General features: G+C 50.8%; 1 protein-coding gene across 1 annotated transcript; it reads right to left on the bottom strand.

The window, feature by feature from the left end:
- Nucleotides 1-6: 6 nt before the first annotated feature.
- Nucleotides 7-7,475, bottom strand: LOC121026328 (membrane primary amine oxidase-like). Its single transcript, XM_040469191.1, has 4 exons — nt 5,757-7,475; nt 1,635-1,920; nt 807-936; nt 7-562 (listed from the first exon to the last, which is right to left on the bottom strand). Exons 1-4 carry the CDS (start codon nt 7,345-7,347, stop codon nt 287-289), a joined length of 2,283 nt encoding a protein of 760 aa, XP_040325125.1. The 5' UTR covers nt 7,348-7,475; the 3' UTR covers nt 7-286.
- Between the last annotated feature and the right edge of the window lie 9,263 nt (nt 7,476-16,738).

Genomic DNA, 16,738 nt, shown 5'->3' with positions numbered 1-16,738 from the left:
AAAAGCTTGGCCATCAGTCCAGGCTTCGGCGGGCCACTCTCTCTGGGACAGGAACCCAGCAGGTCTGGGGCCAACAAAGCTGAGTTGTGTCTCTGCCCCTCCCCCAGGGTCAGGCATCACAGGCTCAGGATGCTCCCAGCAGGGAGGGGGTGTCAGGGAGGGCCATACAGAGGGGCCTTGGGAGAAAAGAGGGTACCAGGCTGCCTGGCCCAGTGCCCACTGTTCCCCTCCCCACACACCCTGGCCCTGGAGCCCCTGGCCACATTCCCCATCCCAGGGACCCCCCCTAGCTGTGAGAGAAGCCCCCGTGGGAGAAGGCAGGGAGGTCTGGGGCACAGGCAGCCGCCTGGGGGAGGCAGGCCATGGGATTGACCTCGCAGGCCCCAGCATCCTGGTCCCCCCGGAAATAGACGGAATCAGGAGAATCGAAGGAAGGGTCCTGGTCAAAGAAGTTGTAGGGTCGGAGGAAGAAGCCCACACCGTTCCCCACAGTCACCGTGTTGGGAATGTCTTCTGCATGTGGGATGTGCAGGAAGCCAGCTGTCACCCAGGCCACCAAGTCCTGGCAGGGGGAGAAGAAAGATGATCCTGAGGCCTGGCTTTGCGAAGGACATGCCTGCCTCCTCCAGTAGCCCTGTGTGTACGGATTCAGCTCACTAGCCCAGGAAAAACGTGAAATCACAAAGCTTTTTTCTTTAGTGGGTTCTAAAGACTCCTAAGGAATCTGGCTTGGGAGAGGATGAAGTAGCTCATCCCTGCTTCCCTCACCTCCCCCTCGAGCCTCCCCCTCCATCCTCTCAGCTGACCTGCCCTGCAATGGTCTCGTTGTTGATGAAGTCAGTGAAGTCCACAGTGGGAGTCCAAGGGTCATTCAGATTGTAGATGCTGGTGCTGCTGGGCTCCTCTTCCTTCCGCCGGGTCACGGCCAGCTGGTACCTACAGGAGATTTGGATTAGACGCACGAGGTCATCAGCCTGTCCTACTGCCCGAAATGACAATGGAGAGGGAGCACAAAGAGGAAGTGAGCACAAAGGTCTCACAGCGTCGAGCCTCTTTATTATTCTGTCTCCACTTGTTCTCTTTCTTTCTGTCCCGAGACTTCCTGAGTGTGTCCAGTGTCTCATATTTCAAACATCAACTGACCCGTTGTTCAGATCTCAGATAGGAATGTCATCCTCGTGCATCCGTCCAGATCTGAGCCTGCGCCCTGGATGCATGTGTGCAGACATGGCCTGATTCCGATCTTAAGTCAGTTTCAGCGTGTCACCTGTCTGGGTTTTAGGGCATATTCCCTCAGATCTGTGCTCTTCTCGTACTGTTTTCTCCTCCAATTTTTATTGTGAACATTTTTAACATACAGAAAAGTTGAAAGAATGGCGTAGTGAACACCCATATACCCATGACCTAGAACCCACCTTCAAGATTTTATTATACTCGAGTTGGCACATAACTCTCCATTGATCCCTCCGTCCAGCACTTGAATACCACTAAGATTGTGGCTGCGGGAATGTGTGTGTGTGCATGATTGTGTATGTGCATGCACACCTGTGGGAGGTGGGAGCAAGTGGCTTCTGAGCAACTTGGGGCCCTTCTTATAGTCCACCTCCTCCAGCCGCTAACACCCTGCCGCTCACCTTCCCCAGCTGAAGGCTCTCTCCATGGAGCTGTTCTGGGGCAGCGGCTCCCCAGCAAAGCTGAGCATCTGGACGCGGTAGCCCCGCGGGTGACCCCACTTGTTGCTGTGGTTGCTGGCCAGGTACACGTAGCGGGGTGGGGTGCCTCCCAGGGGGAAGGCGGCCTGCTCCTCAGTCTCCAGCAGCTTCCGGGTCACCTGCAGCCTCTGCATCTGGTGCTCGGGGCTCCAGGGTACCGCCGTGGGGACATAGGACGTGTCCTCAGCCCAGACCCAGTTCTGCAGTCCTGCCGGGGTGGGGTGGAGGTGGGCGGGAAGGAGGGCTGGTCACGCAGCTGCCCTGTCCCCTCTGGACTCTGTCCCCTCCCCTCCACTCACTGCTTCAGAGTGGGGCCAAAGAGAAACCCAGAACTGGGTGTGCCCCCTGCTCCCCTTCCCTCTCCCCAAGATATCTCCTATCCAGAGATTTGGAGAAGGTCCTGACTGATGTCATCTCTGGTAATAATCCCAGATGCCTTGTGACTGGATCTCCACTGACCTTCTCCTGCTGGGGACCTGCCAGGGAGGATGGTTTCCCTGAGGTTGGAGCAGCCTGGCTGGCAATGTGCAGGAGTCAGATTCTTCCTGACCCAAGGAAAGTGTCTACGCCTCATGTCTAAAGCCCTATAGCATCGCCGGAACTACCTTGCCATTAACATAAAAATAGTTGTACCTCCTCCTCGAGGAGCTCTGCACAGGCAGGGCACTGGTGCTTTACTTGAACTACAACCTTATGAAGGAGGAATGACAATTGCCCCCATTGTATAGATGGGACAACTGAGGCTTAGAGATTTAAAGAATGTGCTCTAGTTTGTCATCAAGGGCATGTGGTTAGTATCATGGTAGTGCTGGGGACCCCTGTCTTACTCTGGCTCTGCATTGTCCACACAGCAGCACACAGAGGAAAGCAACATAGAATGGTCCCACCACACATGGATGGCAGAAATGCTGGCCAGAGGGAAGGAAAATCAGACCCCGGGCCCAAATGCTGCTGGAGCTTGGGGGTATTTCTTATCATTTGAGGCTTGGCAAGGAATTAAGAGCAGGGCCAAGTGCACAGTCTGTTTCCTGAACTCTGGGAATTTTGAATGATTTTATTAGAATCTAACTAGGTCCCATATTAGGAATCAACTTAAGTGATCTGGGACCAAAGAGCAGTAAACCAAAACATGCCGAAACTCCCTCCATACCTTCCAAGGACCAGAGGACAGCAGAGACTGACGAAGCACACTCTCGGTTTCCTTTTGTGGATTCACTGCCCCTAGTCCACACCCCAGGGTTTCTACCCAGAGGTGACAATTAAAGACCAAGAGGGGCGCCTGGGTGGCTCAGTTGGTTAAGCGTCCGACTTCAGCTCAGGTCACGATCTCATGATTTGTGAGTTCCAGCCCCACATCAGGCTCTGTGCACAGAGCCTGGAGCCTGCTTCAGATTCTGTGTCTCCCCCTCTCTCTGCCCCTCCCATGCTCATGCTCTGTCTCTCTTTGTCTCTCAATAATAAATGAACATTAAAAAAAATAAAAATAAATAAAAAGGCCAAGAGTTCTTTCTGGTACACCCACACGGGCTCATGTGGAGGACAGCAGCAGCGACGATGGCTAATACTCCTCACTCTGCGTCAGGCACCACTCAAAGTGCTTGAAGAGATATTGCTCAGGAACAGAGCTAAAGAGAGGTGTGTGTGTCGGGCAGAATACATACGTATATTTTCTAGCTAAGTCCAACGAGCGATCCTAAAAGCAATGACATCCCAGTGACAATGAGCACTCTGGGTACCCAGGTCTTGGTTTCTAAATAATATCTTCCAATTAGAAGGAACCAGAACACCTTGGAGAAGTGGTTGATTCCAGGGCTGGAGCAGGGAAAATACAAGATCAAATTCAAACATCTTGTGGGGCACCTGGGTGGCTTAGTCAGTTAAGCATCTGACTCTTGATTTTCGCCTCAGGTCACGATCTCACGGTTCACGAGTTCGAGCCCCGCGTCAGGCTCCACACAGTGCGGAGCCTGCTTGGGATTCTCTCCTTCTCTCTCTGTCCCTCTTCTGCTCACTTTTTATCTCTCTCTCTCAAAATAAAAAAATAAGCATTAAAAAAAATTTGAACATCTTGTGCCAGAAAGTAAAGAAGTGCTCAAAAAAGGTTGGAGGCACATCAAAAGAACACAGGAACCAACCTGAAGCATCTCCCAATGGCCAAAACTGGAACAGTTCAAGGAACAAAATAAACGATAGTACTGGGTTATAACCCTTAGACTAAAATAAATATCCATGAATGGATGCAGTTGTGAATAATTACATATATAAATACATGTAAAAGGAGGATAGCCCTTCCTTATGAAGAATTCTAATTAATAAATGAATAAAGAATAAGGAAAAAAATTTGAAATGACCAGTAGGGTAACACTGCAGTAATAATTGTGGCATAAAAAAAAGTCCACCAATAGATGCTAAAAATTAGTGGGCAAGAATTTGAGAAGAAAAAAAAATAGGATATTCACATGGCATCAAAGTAATTGCCCCAAGATATTTATTAACAGGAAATGGAAAAATATTAACTTTTACAATGGAGAAAGCTAGAAGACACCATCGTAACTAAGTGCTTGAGGTCAGCATCACTATATCTCTTGATATGATGGACTGAGAAGGGCATAATGTCATTTCTCTTGTTTTCTTGCAAAAAAAAAAAAGTACAGTCTCAATCTAACCATGAGAAAATAACAGAGAACCCCACTTTGAGAGATATCGTGCAAAATAATGACCAATATCTTCCCTAGTGTGAAGGTCATGAAAGACAAAAAAAAGCCTAAGAGACTGTCACGGGTTGGAGGAAACTAAGGAGATAAGTCATGTAAATGCAGTGCAGCATCCTGCATTAGATCCTGGAACAGAAAAAGAAAATTAGTGGAAGAACAAATGAAACCCTAATAAGGTCTGTAGTTTAGTTAATAGTATTGTAATAATGTTAATTTCCTGGTTTGATGGCCATACTGTGGTTATGTAAGATGTTAACATGTAAGGAGCTGGGTGAAGGGTATATGGGAACTGGACGAAGTTTGCAACTTTTCTTAAGTCTAAAATTATTTCAGAAGATAAAGTGTTTTGGAGGCGCCTTGCTGGGTCTGTCAGAAGAGCATGTGACTCTCGATCTCAGGGTTGTGAGTTCGAGTCCCATGTTGGGTATAAGGATTACTTAAATGAATGAATGCATGGATAAGTTTTTTTTTAAGAGACAGTGTTTTAAAGTACTCATCATTAATCCTCAGTCTTACTAAGAATGGACTGTTATACCATTTTTACACTTGTGTAAACCGATGTATAGAGCAGTTAAGCATAAAAATGTTCCTATCACACATATTTTTCAAGGTGCTGCACACGCTCTCCACTCCCCCATTAGAATGCAAGCCTCTTAAGAGCAAGGATGTTGTTTCTTTTGTTAAATTGCATTAATGCCGTGCTTGGCACAAATACGCATTCAGTAAATATTTGTTGCTTACATGAGTGATACGCTGTTATGTGAAAAAACAGATGTGGCAAAATATATGTACATTATGACCCAAATTTGGTAATAAAAACCTTAAATACTTATATCAATATATCCTATTTGTAGATAGTATACAATATCATAAATGTTATAATTTATTAAATATTGCAGATGCGACATTTTAAAATATGGAAGAATTTTTTTTTTAATTTTTTTAATGCTTATTTATTTTTGAGACAGAGAGAGACAGAGCATGAACGGGGGAGGGGCAGAGAGAGAGGGAGACACAGAATCGGAAGCAGGCTCCAGGCTCCGAGCCATCAGCCCAGAGCCCGACACGGGGCTTGAACTCACAGACCGCGAGATCGTGACCTGAGCTGAAGTCGGACGCTTAACCGACTGAGCCACCCAGGAGCCCCAATTTTTTTTTTAAGTATGGAAGAATGATCTGCTAAGGGTGAAAATCTCTCAGGAATCCGATGACTTTCACGTTTATTTCATACACTTTTATATTTTTCATGTTTCAGTGACAATTTTTAAAGCTAGGCATGGAGACCTCAGCCCCCTCTTCTGGAATCCTTGTTTCTGCTGGAGTATCTTACCTGCTACATCCAGATCCACCTTGAAGTGGGCGCTGTGGGTATGGACGGTGCCCAGCGTGTGCTCCCCAACCTGGTTCCCGTAACTTCGGGCAGCACCAAAGAGAAATGCTGAGCTGATGTAGCCGGTGGCATGGAGTCGGACCTCTATGGCCCCATTGGCGTGGAAGATCATATCCCACACATAGTCATAGTTGAGCATGGTTGAGACAGATCTGAGGACCAGCACTGTCTCTGCAAGGCCCCCAAAATACTGGGAGTAGATATCTGAGTGGTGTCGCCTCAAGGGGAGACCCTGGTTCTGTTCAAACACACAAATGGCATCACGTATTGTCTTAGGGGCTTGGGACTCCAGAAGGAAGTGCCAGTCCACGTAGGTGGCCAGGTAGGGGCAGTCCACCCCCCGGGTCAGGGTTGAAGAGAAGTGACCCAAGCCAAATCCACCATCTGTGTACCGGCTTCGAAGAGCAGAGGGAGAATTTCCACCATAGATGGCCAAGGCCTCCTGGAGACTGATCTCATAAGCTAGTCGTTCTCCCCGGAAGCGGATGTCAAAGATCCTTGGGCCACTGAAAGCTCCAAGGCCAAAGGAGAAAGTCCACAATGAGGAGGCCACTTGACTCCCCTGGACACTGAAGCGGGGGCCCTGGGGGTGGAACTGCAGAGGAGGACTCGGACCCCGAGGCACCTGGGACTTCAAGGACCAGGACCCACCTGTGCCGTTGTCTGGGATCAGCACCACATTCACCAGGCCGGCCTCAAACTGGTCTTCCAGCTGGGCCAAACTCTCATAGTAGCGGCCTTGAAAGAACACCTTCTGGATGGTCCAGTGGGCAGGCTCCAGAGCCTTGTGGTCTACCAGCAGCTCCAACCCCACGGGATGCAGGAAAAACCCAGCCCCTGAGATGTTGTAGTAGAGGCCAAACCAGGTGGCCCGGTCCCCTGACTGCATACCACGGGGGGCCGTGTTCATCGCCACCAGGTTCCGTCCTTGGCGTTTATAGAAACAGCAGTGGTGGAGGAGACCAGCAGCCTGGGGCAGCTCTCTGTCGAAGATCAGCTGGTCTATGTCCCGGTACTCTCGCATCAGCACGGGGCGTCGGTGATAGGGCAGGGGGCCCCCGTGACGCTCCACCGTCACATCCCGCAGGTAGGAGGGGTGCGGCAGCGGCCCCACCACCAGCTCACTCACGTTGGGCTGGGGTTGTCCGCCAAAGAAGACGATGGCCAGTGCCTCCCGGGCGGGCGGGGGACTCCCCCTGTCCAGGTGGGCCAGGGCAGCAGCCTTGGGGGGCAGCTGCAGCTCCACCGAGAAGACGCAGTTGTCCGAGGGGCGGGCCTGGGCTGCGTCCACCAGGCCTGGCCCCAGCTGCTGGGTCAGGAAGCTCATCACAGCCGTCAGCTCCTCTGGGCTCAGGTCTGCAAACAGCTGGCTCTGGCTGGGGGGTGTCCGGGGCTGGGCGCTGGGGGAGACAGAGGGGCAGCGGGGAGGCTGGCCGGGTTCATATTCCCTCTCCAATCCCTTTTCACTCCCGCCATTACCCATGCCAGTCACCAGAACACTACACAGGGACAAAACAATGAAGATAGCCATAGGTAAATCTCCTGGACTGTCCTTAGGCTCCTGAATCAGAATGCAAAATGGGAAATAGAAAGATAAAAGACGGACAGGACTTGGGAGCAGGATGCCTCTTTGAGTCTCTGGAGGTTCCTGGTCTCTGAGCAGAGCTGTTGGGCAAGAGGCATGATGGACACATTGAAGATAAGCAGCCAAGGGCAGATGGGTGGGTGGGGGTGGGGGTGAAGCTGGAGGGGGCCAGAGGTCAGGCCAAGCTTGGGAGGTGGGGCTGAGGTAGGAACCTGGACTTTAAGTGGCCCATGTAAGCCTCTGTCCCCTTGTTCCAAATCAAACACTTAGGGTCAAGGCTGGGGAACCAAGTGGGGGGAAGGGTAGGTTTTGGAGATAACACAGGTAGAATCAAGAGGAAGTAAAGGGGACAGAAAGGGACTGTCCTTGGGCTCTCCCTCCACCCTCCAGATGGAACCCTTCTCCTGGCTATAAGGCTGCAATGGAAATTCACCTGCCCAGACCGCTCCAGCCAGATTCCCCTCTTCCCTCCAGGCTCTGCTTCTCACCACTCTCTCCTGCTCCCCACCAGCTATCAACCAGAACCCTATGGGCAGGCATGGGAGTAATGCTGAGAACATAAAACACCTGGGAGGAGCTGGGGGTGGTGAAGGGCTGAACCAGATCAACATTGTGGAGGCTCCAAGCACCCTAAATCACTGGAGGTGGGGTACACAGGGTGTGCAACCAGTCAGAAGTGGGGGCAGGGAGCAGGTGCACAGTGTAACAGAGATCCCCCTGTCTCCCCTTTGAGCAGGACTGACGGGCCAGGTCAGAGGTCAGGGGACTTGGAACACTGGCTGTGGAGTTACCTTGGCAACCCATAGCCCTCAATTCCAGGAAACCTTCCTCCAAAATGTTGCAGAGGCAGAGAGCAAAGCCACCTCCATTCTCTGCCAGGTGATGTGCAAGAGGCCACCGTCACCTGGGCAGTCAGGTGCTGAGAGGAACAAGGAGAGACCGAAGGTTCCAGGGAGGGGAGATGCTTGCCTCGTGAACCTGGAGGAGAATCCTTCCCAACATGGACCTGCCCAGGAAGATTTCCCCAGAAACAGACATGAGACTGACCTTGCGGGAAGAATGCGTTCTCTGGGCAGAGAAGGGGAAAAACATGTCAGTCAAAGGAAACAGAAGGTACAAAGGTAGAGAAACTCGAAACAGCTCAGCATGGGCAGGGAACGGCCAAAAGGTCGGTGAGTTTGGTATGAGGTGGGGACAAAATGGGGGCAGAAGAGGTAAGATAAGGAAGTTTTGTGTCGCACATGTTTTTTTTTTTTTTTTGAATGTGAAATTTATTGTCAAATTGGTTTCGATACAGCATCCAGTGCTCATCCCAACAGGTGCCCTCCTCGATGCCCATCACCCACTTTGTGTGGTACATGTTTTAAGCAAGGCAGTAATTGCGGGTAGACGGTGAGGTATCCGGGAGCCTGGGAGAGTTAAACCAGGTAAATTGATAACAAAAAGGTCAGCTCATCCAGAAATATTTATACATCCAGCTGCAGTTTGGTTTTGGTTTTGGTTTTTAAAGATTTTATTTTTAAGTAATTTCCACACCCAGTGTGGGGCTTGAACTCACAGCCCCGAGATCAAGAGACGCACGTTCCACAACTGAACCACACAGGGGCCCTTCGTCCAGTTGTATTTTGATATGGAAACTCAAAGGGTTTTCCTTTCCCTTGTTCTTTAAAGAGGTAGGAGTAGGGGCGCCTGGGTGGCGTAGTCGGTTAAGCGTCCGACTTCAGCCAGGTCATGATCTCGCGGTCCGTGAGTTCGAGCCCCGCGTCAGGCTCTGGGCTGATGGCTCGGAGCCTGGAGCCTGTTTCCGATTCTGTGTCTCCCTCTCTCTCTGCCCCTCCCCCGTTCATGCTCTGTCTCTCTCTGTCCCAAAAATAAATAAAAAACGTTGAAAAAAAAATTTAAAGAGGTAGGAGTAGAGGTGCTCTCTCTAAAATGGTGAGAAAGTTGGGGTCCTCCATCCCAAAAAGTTGGGGCCCTCCATCCCCAGGGAAGCAAGCCCTTGGGGTTGGGTCCTCAAGGAAAATGGAACTGGTTTTTCTTCTTTCTTTTGTAACTTTTTTTAAACGTTTTATTTTATTTTTTGAGAGACAGGGAGAGACAGAGCTTGAGCACGGAAGGAACAGAGAGAGAGGGAGACACGGAATCCGAAGCAGGCTCCAGGCTCCGAACTCTCAGTGCAGAGCCCGATGCGGGGTTCAAACCCACAAACTGCGAGATCATGACCTGAGATGAAGTCGGACACTCAACCGACTGAGCCACCCAGGTGCCCCAGAACTCGGTTTTTCTTTCGCTGGTCTGGTTTCCATACTCTGCAGAAGCTCTTTGTGGAAGAAAGTATTTAAAAAAAAATTTTTTTTTTAAATTTTTTTTTCAACGTTTATTTATTTTTGGGACAGAGAGAGACAGAGCATGAACGGGGGAGGGGCAGAGAGAGAGGGAGACACAGAATCGGAAACAGGCTCCAGGCTCTGAGCCATCAGCCCAGGGCCTGACGCGGGGCTCGAACTCCCGGACTGCGAGATCGTGACCTGGCTGAAGTCGGACGCTTAACCGACTGTGCCACCCAGGCGCCCAAAAAATTTTTGATTTAAAAAATGTTTTGAAAACATTTTGATGAACACACACACAACAGTTGGTAAATACATGTAGAAAGCATAAAGGAGTGTGCTGTGACAAATCCACTTCCCTTTCATCCTTCAGGTCCCCTTCACAGTCCCCTCCCCAAAACAAGAGCTTTAACCAGTACCTCTTGGGTCATCTGGGCTCTTGTCAGGGCTATTGTCGGTGAGAGAAAAAGGAGAGAATAGGGCTTTTGCACAGGAGAGTGGGTGTGCCGTCAATCCCAGGGCAGGGCCCGCCTCCCAACTCTGCCCCAGCAAGGCTGGCCTCAGGGCCGCAGAAAGTGAACATGAGAGCAGTGACCACTGTCACCTGAAAACTAGTTGACCATTCCCCCCAGCCCCCACCCAAATCTCAGACTACAGGGTCTTCCCTAACCCTGAAGATGAGAACCCCCACGAGCATGCCCGTGAATGAATTTCCTGCCAACCAGGTACAAGGGCACCGAGCTTGTTATCTGATATAGAAGCATAAAGAAACATGACATTTCATACCTACCCCTGAGTGCTTGGGAGTAGAATCCACACCCAGTGCTCCCATCAACTGAGCAGTAACATAGAGACTAGGGACTGGAGAACTCGTGGTCAAGACAGAGACAACAGGATTACCACCACGAAGGCAGAAGGGGTCATTGGGAATGGGCCTGTGTGGGATAAGAGGAAACAGAACCTAATGTCAAGGCCTAAGCCCCGGCCACAAGCAGCGCGTAACCCGGGAACTCGGGTCCAGGCTCTTTGGTAAGTTATCGTCCCAGCTCCCAGCTAAGAGCACATCATTATGATGGCTCACGTTTCTTGGTCTTGACCTACCAAGCAGAAGTCAAGAATGTTCACTCCAGGGATGCCTGGATAGTCAGTCTGTTAAGGGTCCGACTTCGGCTCAGGTCATAATCCCACAGCTTGTGGGTTCAAGTCCCGCACGAGGCTCTGCGCTGACAGCTCGGAGCCTGGAACCTGCTTCAGATTCTGTGTCTCCCTCTCCCTCTGCCCCTCCCCCGCTCATGTTCTGTCTCTCTCTCTCTCAAAAATAAATAAACATTAAAAAATAAATAAAAGAATGTTGGCTCCAGTAAGGTATCACAGGGCTCTCATGTGGGGAGGTGGGTCATGACTGGGGGAGAGCCCTTTGCCTTGGCTGGTGGGGAAGCAGGTGTATAAAAGGTGCCACCCCAACCATCTTCCCTAGGTGTCTTGCTGTCACACTGTTCCCTCTGATACCTCTTCGCAATTGTCACAAAAGGTGTCCCTTTTGAAGCATTACTCCGGAGACAGGACCACGTGCCTCTCATTAGGTCTTATTTCCCTTTGAATAAACTTGACCCCTGGCCTCTGTGAATAGGATGAGTTTATTCCCTGGAGCCAGAGGCCACCCCCTGCCTGCAGGCTGAAGACTGGGCCCCAGAAAGCTGTGTCTCAGCCGGGTTGCTGCTACAGAACCCCGGGGGTCAACCCTGTGCACACAGGTCATGCTCCACGCAGGTCTGCAGTGTAGGGCGACAGCTGTGGCAACAGTGTGGAGGTGTGGAGCAGCACTGGGGTGTGGGGTGGACTCGATGAGGTCGGTGACCTCAAGGACAGAGAAAAAGGAATAAGTCTAAGATGTTGAAGAGCAGAGGTGACAGGACTGGGTGCCCAATTGGGTGTGGGTAGGCGAAGAACACAGTGTTTTAAGTGACACAAAGGTTTCCTGTGACTGGATGGGTGATGGGGCTTTTCACCAGAAAGGGCATACATGAAGAGCAGCAAGTTGTTTTTTTTTTTAATGTTTTTATTTATTTTGAGACAGAGAGAGACAGAGCGTGAACAGCGGAGGGGCAGAGAGAGAGGGACACACAGAATCCGAAGCAGGCTCCAGGCTCTGAGCCATCAGCACAGAGCCCCACGTGGGGCTCGAACTCACGAACCGTGAGGTCGTGACCTGAGCCGAAGTCGGACGCTCAACCGACTGAGCCACCCAGGCGCCCCAAAGAGCAGCAAGTTTAAGGGGGAACCAACGAGGTTGAGTTTGAGGTGCTCATGGGAAGTCCCAGCACGGAGGCTTAGAAATAGGCCAATTGGCTCTATGGGTCTGGAGCACAGGAGAGACGTTCTAGGCTAGACATAGACATTTCAGCCAACAACAGTATTAGCAGTTAAAGAGAGGCTGAGATCACCCCAGGGAGGACTTCTGGAAAGAGAAGAGAGGAGGCCCAAGATGGCATCCTGGAAAATGCCAAGGTCTGGGCCTATGTGGGCTGGTGGGGGAGCAGAGGTAAAGGAGCCAGCATATGAGACTGAGAAGCAGCATGGACAGGGAGGGGTCAGAATGTGGGGAAGTCAAGGCAGGAGTAGGTGGTGTTGTCAAATGCCACCAAAAGGTCCAGAAAGTAGGCGCCTGGAAAACCCCGTTGATTCTGCATTTAGAAGTCACTGGTGACCTTTGTCAGAGCAATGTCTGTGGCTGTGGGCCGGCAGAGGGAGGGCAATGGGTCGAGAGTGACTGGGGGGGCAGAGGAAGCAGACCCAGGAAGGATAGAACATGCCTCGGAAGAAGGGGTTTTTGAAAAGGCACAGACTGAGAGAGAGAGAGAGAAGACCCTGCCAGGGAGATGCAGGGTCCCCAGGAAGGCTTAGCAAGATGAGAGTTGAGAAGAAGAGCCAATAAAGAGGGAGAGATAAAAGATACAGACAGAGGAGTGGATAACTGAAGGAGAACCTTCTGGGGGGAGCCCAAAGGGTGGGGTCCCCCTTAAGCAGGTAAAAAGGCTGTGGAATTAATGAGACCATCCTCATCATGGAACAGTCAAAGAAGCTGTCACGGAGGCACCAAGTTCCTTTTCTTTTATAGGGGTTTAAGTTTTCTCAAACCCCCTTTGCATTGTATAAAGTCTACAAGGATGAGTTAACCAATTATCACATAACTGCACCAACTATAGAAGAGCCGCACTGTTGGGATTTTTCTTCAATCAGCATCTGACCTTCCCAAGTGATCTGTTAAGTGCTCGTTAAATAAAATGCTCTTCCATTCTGGAGGAAAAAGACCAGTTAGTGGCCAGAGAGCCCTCCTCATTTTCCCAGCAACCTCAGCAGAAAGTGTGGGAGGGAGAAGGGAGGAGGGAGGCATGCAGATGTGGGGTTCTGATTGGAGCAGCTCAGAAACGGCCTCACCTCATCGGGCCAGACTCCCCACAGGGGTCCTCCCCCAGGCCCTGCCAGGAGTTCAGGCCACCATCATTTCTGACTTCCGACCCACTGCCCATGGCCAGGTCTTCTGTCAACTCTGTGCTTTGTAGCTGGGCCAGAGGGAATGTTCTAAAAGGCAAATCTGACACTTGTCACTCTCTTGCCCCAAGTCTTTCCATGGCTCCCCGTTTCTCTTAGAGTAACCATGGCTTGCAAGAACTCCCTCCCTCGTCTGTTCCCTGCCTGCCCCTCCGGGCCCTCCCTATAGCCCACATGCCTCTCATTGAACTTGGGTATTTGGATGGTGCCACCTTGTCACCTCTTGGTCTTCGATCATGCTGTTTCCTCAGCCTGGAAAATTCTCTCCACTGTCCTCCTTATCCCCAGTTTGGACATCATGTCTCACAGGAGCCCAAACCCAAGTCAGGAGCCCCTGCTATTGTTGCCCTCCCACCTCCCTTTTAACGGTCCTTTACTGGCCTCACTTGCCCCAGGACAAAAAATGTGCGTCCTATTCACTGGTGTATCCTAGTGCCTTGCATGTGCCTGGCCCTTAGAAGGCACGCTGTAAATCTTCGTTGGAAGCATGAAGGAATCTTCTTGTACTTGGAGCTGGGGCCCTTCCTGGGGGCCACAGGAGAGCAGAGGCAGGTGAGTACACGTGCTCCTTCCAGGGCGTTCTAGTGTCTACATTCCCAGGGAAGTCCCAGTTATGCCCTCTGACCCAAGCCTCAGGGCTCCCCTTGTCCAGCTCCTCTTAGGGCGATGAGTCCATGTCCTAAAGATTTTAGCACTGGGGCACCTGTCCCTTCAGAATTTAACATCCTTGATAAGTATTCACTCCTATCACTGGATCACAAATGTGACGCCAACACACTAAGCTGGCCTCAGTGGTCTAAGGAAGAGATTGGATTGGGGTAGGGGGCTGGAGGTCCACCTTGTAGCCCTCCTGACCCCAGCTGGGTGGACGTTCTAATGATCCACAGGTCCATCTTACCTCCTCTTATTTGAGACTGGGGCAGGTGGTGTCATCCCTACGGTGACATGTAGAGACACAACCACACACAGTTACATTTTCAGACAGATGCTGGCGAGCATTTGCACCCACTCACACATATGACGGCACACAAGCGCTCACGCTCTTTGGTGTGGACATGGGTTTTGAGGTCATAAGCTTCATGTCCGTGTGATGGGGAGGGGGGAGGGGTGGACGCCAGCATCCCTTTATTCCATTTCCCCCAGCAGTGACCACTGTGCGGTTGACCATAAGAGTCAGCCTGTAGCGGAGAAGTTAAATTACTTAGGTCGGAGAAAGAGAAGTAGAAAGTCAGTGTCAGAGCCCACAGCTGGTCATGACATCCTTTTTCTCCTGTGTCTCAGTCTTCAGTCACTCCTTGTCCTCAGTCTCCTTCTGTGTTGTCACTCCTTTCACCCCAGGCAGGCAGTGCCACAAAGTAACGCAGCTGTCACTGGCCCGCTGTCCTCGCTGAGGTCTTCCTCCTTGTTCTTTGGAACCTAGTTTCTCTCCAGCTTACTGATGTATCCCCACCCACTGTTTGATTGACCTAGAAGTGAACTTGGGCTTGGGGCAGCACAGAAGGTAGCAGAAGCTTCTGTGATGCCTGAGTTCCCTAGACAGGGTCTCCCTCTGGTCAGAGGCTGAGCGGAAGCCCAAACTGGTTTCCTGAACTTCACCTCCTGGCCTGGCCTGGGCTTCCAGCAGGCAGAGGTCACTTCTCTCCATTGTTTCTCATTGTCCCCGCTTTGAAGAGAGACAGAGAGGAGGAAAAAAAGAGAGAGAGACAGAGAGGGAGTGAGAGAGGGTGGCTGAAGTTTCGCATTGTTATCGGGGATAGACAGACAAGAAAGTGCAAAGGAGTTACCAGAGGCCACATCCATTCTCCGGGTCTCAGAAACTTTACCAAATTGAGTCCCTGGGTCCATACTTTCACTTACTTAACCCTCCACCTACCCTCAACCCTTCCTAAAAGACTTGTCAATTAAAAAAAAAAAAAAAGTCAGGTCCTGGTTGGGTCCATTTTTTATTAATTTTGAATAGGTAATACAGTCACATGGCTCAAAATTCAAAATATACAAAAGGGTATATAGTGTGCTAAGTCTCCTCCCTGCCCCGTCCCCACCTCCCGGTTCCCCTCCCCAAAAGTATCACTAGTCTCTTGTGAATATGCATATACAAGTGAATATGTATTTATTTATTTTTTTGAAGTTTATTTATTTTGAGAGACAGAGAGAGAGAGCGAATGGGGGAAGGGCAGAGAGAGAGAGAGAGGGAGGGAGAGAGAGAGTCCAAGGAAGCTCTGCACTGACAGTCCCAATGTGGGACTTGAGCTCACAAACTGTGAGATCATGACCTGAGCTGAAATCAAGAGTGGGACGCTTAACCAACTGAGCCACCCAGGCGCCCCCACGTGAATATGTACTTAAAGTTTCCGCCCTTCTACAACCCAGAGGGGAGGGGCACTACATACACCTTGCTGTTCGCATTGGAAGATCATTCCATATTAGTATACAACGAGAGAGAATTCTTTTTACAGCTGCATAGTAAGGCGGTACAAGAATTTAGTTAACCAATCCTCTAGGAAAGGATGTTTCTGTTGTTTCCAATCTCTCACTATTGGTATACCCATCCCTCGCCCAGACCCCCTTGAAGGACAGCGTGGTGGGAGCCACCCCCGGCCCCGCCCAGCTCATTTGCATGGCCACCTGTGTTGGACACCTCTAGGTTGCTGGAATTCTTGGGTCTCACTGCTTCTCACCATTGGTGCTCACCAGCCTTCCATGTCTGTTGCTGCGGGGTAGAGGTCACTGGTCACATACACCGCTGGCAAAAATGACCGCTCCTCATTACCACTGCACCCACAAATCCACCTCAAATGCTAACTTGAGCGGCTGCTGTCTGTGTGACCATCCTCTGCTGGAGACTTCGAGGCAGGCGAATACAAAGGGGCGGAGGGAACTTTCTCGGGGAATTACAGCCTGCCCCAGGACAGGGGTGGGGACAACTCCTAGTCCGGTTTGGGACAGACAGGGATTGTCCTCTCAAACTAGATGTCCCTTGCATTTTGAGACTTTCACAGGCATAGAGCCAGGGGAGGAGACCTAAGTTGAGAAATCAAGGCTAGGGGAGCATCGGGACAGAGGAACATCTTCTCAGGGCTGGGAGGGAAATCTCAGGATATAAGAACAGGTGGGAAATGAAGAAGAAACAGTAGGCAAAAGGGAGAAGGAGGGAGAGAAGGAGGCCTTGTATAAGAGGAACATGGGCTAAGGAACCCCTTCTAGCTCATCCGTGGATATGTAGGCCTGGCAGGAACCCTGCCCTGGGGCTTCTAGGGGACTATCCCCAGTGCAGAAACGCCACCCTCACCTCCCAAGTGAGGGACTGAGGAGGCTCAGGAGAAACCTGGAGATGGATGAGAAAGATTTGGGAAAGCCAGAAATAAAAAACAAAAACAAAAACAAACCCACAAAAAACAGGAGTCTTCTGGAAAAAGCTTGGCCATCAGTCCAGGCTTCGGCGGGCCACTCTCTCTGGG

The sequence above is a fragment of the Herpailurus yagouaroundi genome, unplaced genomic scaffold, assembly GCF_014898765.1.
Source record: "Herpailurus yagouaroundi ecotype Mexico unplaced genomic scaffold, PumYag 78385, whole genome shotgun sequence".
Classification (NCBI taxonomy): domain Eukaryota; kingdom Metazoa; phylum Chordata; class Mammalia; order Carnivora; family Felidae; genus Herpailurus; species Herpailurus yagouaroundi.
Note: the sequence above shows the minus strand (reverse complement) of the source record. Positions and strands in the feature narration are given on the sequence as shown.

Excerpts from the sequence above, each read along its gene's own strand:
- LOC121026328 (XM_040469191.1), bottom strand. The coding sequence starts at position 7,347 with ATGGCTATCTTCATTGTTTTGTCCCTGTGTAGTGTTCTGGTGACTGGC. Across the intron at positions 1,921-5,756 it reads GGTGGATCTGGATGTAGCAG|GACTGCAGAACTGGGTCTGG; the intron begins GTAAGATACTCC and ends CCACCCCGGCAG. Across the intron at positions 563-806 it reads ACGAGACCATTGCAGGGCAG|GACTTGGTGGCCTGGGTGAC; the intron begins GTCAGCTGAGAG and ends TCCCCCTGCCAG.